At 40.6% G+C, this 3,646-nt stretch overlaps 1 protein-coding gene across 1 annotated transcript; it reads left to right on the top strand.

The window, feature by feature from the left end:
- Positions 1 to 1,033: 1,033 nt before the first annotated feature.
- Positions 1,034 to 3,433, top strand: LOC107474122 (root phototropism protein 2). Its single transcript, XM_016093715.3, has 4 exons — positions 1,034 to 1,192; positions 1,357 to 1,426; positions 1,600 to 2,682; positions 2,774 to 3,433. Exons 1-4 carry the CDS (start codon positions 1,140 to 1,142, stop codon positions 3,248 to 3,250), a joined length of 1,683 nt encoding a protein of 560 aa, XP_015949201.1. The 5' UTR covers positions 1,034 to 1,139; the 3' UTR covers positions 3,251 to 3,433.
- The last annotated feature ends 213 nt before the right edge of the window (positions 3,434 to 3,646 follow it).

The following is a 3,646-nucleotide window of genomic DNA, read 5'->3' as shown; positions in this document are numbered from 1 at the left end:
TTGTGATGGAGACTGGATGTAGGCTGCACTGCACTTAGCAGCCGAACCAGGATATATCTGGGTGCAATCTTCTTCTCCTTTTTACTCAATTTCTGTTTTATACTACACAGGAGCAAAAACCAGAATTATCTCGTGCCAAGTGACGAGACAAAAAGAAAAGTCTCGTGGCAAGGGACGAGACAAAACAAAGTTGCTCGTGTCCAGTGACGAGCAAAAACAGAAAAGTCTTCTCTGAAGGTCAGCAAGTGTTAGCATCGTAAAAAGGGGGCTAAGATTCAACCCCCCCTTTTCTTAGCCACTAAAACCATCAAAATAAAATCTCACATCATTAAAAACATTATTGATGACTACTTGATGGATACAAATCACAAAAATTATTGACCCTAACACTTTTTTTTCTCAAAGTTAGAAATCGAATATACCTTTACATATTAATAAATATTTATATTTATTCTTCCTTTCTACACTTATGTATATTAAATAGAGTCATTTTAAATATTAAAACTAATTTTACTAAGTGCAATAATTTTGTTAACTTGTACTTATTGAAAATTACTTTTTTTATTTACCAAACATATCGATTACAACTTTCTAAAAACTATTCTTTAAAAACAACTTTAGTGAATTATTTTCTAAAAAAATTAAAATTTTATCAAAACAGACCTAAGTTAAATCACTTTAAGACCATATAATAACCTTAAGAGTTCTTTCATTAAAAGTCTTGAATATATTAAATAAGTGGAATATATACTTTTTGCTTACTCTTAAAATATATGAGTTTTCCATATATAATAATAATTTATTTGAACAAATCAAAATACATACAACTAGTTGCGCTGAAAAGCAGCTCAAATATTTCTCTAACTTATCATTATTATCATCACATATTTGGAACAATGCACAATACCACAAACTCAGAATATAGTCCAGCTAGCTAGCCCCCTATGAAGATAAAATTAAATCATAATTAAAAGCATGAAAGCTACAAGCTTCAAAATCTCCTTATATTATAACAGCCCAGCCTCTCACCACATATGTGATCCATTATAATGATATACATCCTTGAATATCCTAATTCCTAACTTAGCTATTTTCAACCACACACACAGAAATAAATAAAGCACAGCTCATTATTCAACATGGCTGCTCCCAATAGAACACTCTCCCTTGCCATGGAGAGAACCAGCCAATGGTATTCCGCCACCACCTCTGATCTATATCCATTTTCCATGCAACTGACCAAATTCTAATTAACTCTCTAAACTCTATGATTATTCCACTTATTATTTGATCATGTATTATGTCTATATTTTCCTAACTATACTATATACGTTGCATTATTATCTTAATTTTCAGGGTTTTCTCTCAAGAACTTCCATCAGATCTTATAGTTCAAGTTGGAGAAGCAAGTTTCCCTCTCCACAAGGTACCAAAACTACTGCATAGAGCTACTGTATAAGAGCATGAATGTAATCTATGATTTTTATTTTATTAACTTTCTCACCGTATAAGAGCATGAATCGTAATCTATGCATGCATGCACCGAATTTTGCACGTGACCAATAATCTTTTTTTTTTTTTTTTTTCATGTATGTGCAGTTTATGCTAGTGGCAAAGAGCAACTACATCAGAAAACTGATAAAGGAATCAGAAGAGATTGAAGAAAATGAACTCACCAGGATCGACCTTTCGGGCATTCCGGGAGGTAGTGGAACCTTTGAGAAGGCAGCGAAGTTCTGTTACGGCGTTAAGTTCGATATAACGGCTCAAAACGTCGCCGCTTTGCGCTGTGCCGCGGAGTTCCTCCAGATGACGGAAGGGAACAACCTCGCCGGAAAAACTGAGGACTATCTCTCTCATGTTGCGTTCTTCACACTCACCGGCGCCATCACGGTACTGAGATCGTGCCGGAACCTCCTCCCTCTCGCCGACGAACTCAACATCGTGAAACGCTGCGTGGAGGCCGTCAGCGCCAAGGCTTGCAGCGAGGCAAATTTTCCGAGCAGGTCACCGGCGAACTGGTGGACGGAGGATCTCGCCGTTCTCGACGTAGATTTCTTCGGAAAAGTCATCGCCGCCATGAAGAATCGCGGCGCCAAACCGAAAACCCTAGCAGCAGCGTTAATCGCTTATGCAGAGCGATCTCTCTCCACCGACAGAATCCGTCTTTTGAATCCTAGTGATTCCGATTCTGATCACCGAACAAATCCGCGGAAGCTTCTGGAATCGGTGGTAGATCTCTTCCCCTCTGATAAAACCGCTTTTCCGGCTAGCTTCGTCTGCTGCCTCCTCCGCTGCGCGATCTACGTCAGAGCATCTAACTACTGCAGGAGCGAACTGGAGAAGCGGATCGCGGCGGTTCTAGAACTCGCAACGGTGGACGACATCCTCGTTCTGTCGTTCGCCTACGACGGCGACAGGCTCTCAGATCTCGAGACCGTACGGAAGATCGTGTCGGCGTTCATAGAGAACGAAAAGCATGCAGCGGTTATCTCTGCCGCCGACGATAACTGCTCCGTCGCGCTGCGCCGCGTGACCAAAACCGTCGACGCTTACCTCGCCGAGATCGCTTCGTTCAATGATCTCACAATCTCGAAGTTCAACGCCATCGCAACCCTAATTCCCAAATTTGCACGCGAGATCGACGACGATCTCTACCGCGCCGTAGACATCTACCTCAAGGTACTTTAAATCACAAAACGACACCGTTTAACTCTTCTGCTACTTATTTATTTATTTATTTATTTATTTATTTATTTATCTTTTTCTGTAGGCGCACTCGAAGCTTGATGAGATAGAGAGGGAGAAGTTGTGTAGTGTGATGGATCCGTTGAAGCTATCATACGAGGCGCGTGTGCACGCGTCGCAGAACAAGCGTTTACCGGTGCAGATGGTGCTTCATGCTCTTTACTACGACCAACTGCGACTGAGGAGTGAGGAAGAAGAGGAACACCGTGCTGCGGCGGCGGCGGCGGCGGCGGTGGATGTGTCGTTGGTGAAGGAGAATGAGGAGCTGAGAACGGAGCTGATGAGGATGAAGATGTACGTTACGGATCTGGAGAAGAACGCTCTGGAAACGACGTCTTCGTCGTCGTCAACGATGAAGAAGAAGGCCACGTTTTTGTCCTCTGTTTCTAGGAGGCTGGGGAAGATGAACCCGTTTAGAAATGGTTCAAAAGATACGACCCAATTAGATGATGGGCCTGTGGATTTCAATCGGCCCAGAAGGAGAAGGTTCTCTGTTTCCTAGATTGTTGTTTTTCTCTCGTATTGTAATATGTACTTGACCCAAAAGACAAAAAAGTAAACAAAAAAAACAAAGAAAAAAGAGTACCATTGTAAAAGTTTGTTGAAATTGTTGAGGTGATGCATCATGGATATATGTTTTATGTGGGAGAATGTGATGGAGTTATGAATCGTTCCAATTTCTGAATTAGGGTGGTAGTGGTTTTCCTTTTGCTGGTCTAGTTTCCAAAAATTAGGATCTTAGTGAAATATTGAAATTAATACCAGATTAAAAGTATTAGTAAAACCATGATTTAAGTGCCCATTAGGAATTTTACAACAATTATGCTAGGATTTAATGGTGTAATTTTCACAAATCAAGTACAATGTTGTGCTACCGTTGAAACAATTGTCATTTTGT

The sequence above is a fragment of the Arachis duranensis genome, chromosome 1 (genome assembly GCF_000817695.3).
Source record: "Arachis duranensis cultivar V14167 chromosome 1, aradu.V14167.gnm2.J7QH, whole genome shotgun sequence".
Taxonomy (NCBI): domain Eukaryota; kingdom Viridiplantae; phylum Streptophyta; class Magnoliopsida; order Fabales; family Fabaceae; genus Arachis; species Arachis duranensis.
The sequence above is the reverse complement of the archived record's forward strand: the minus strand, read 5'-3'. Positions and strand labels throughout refer to the sequence as shown.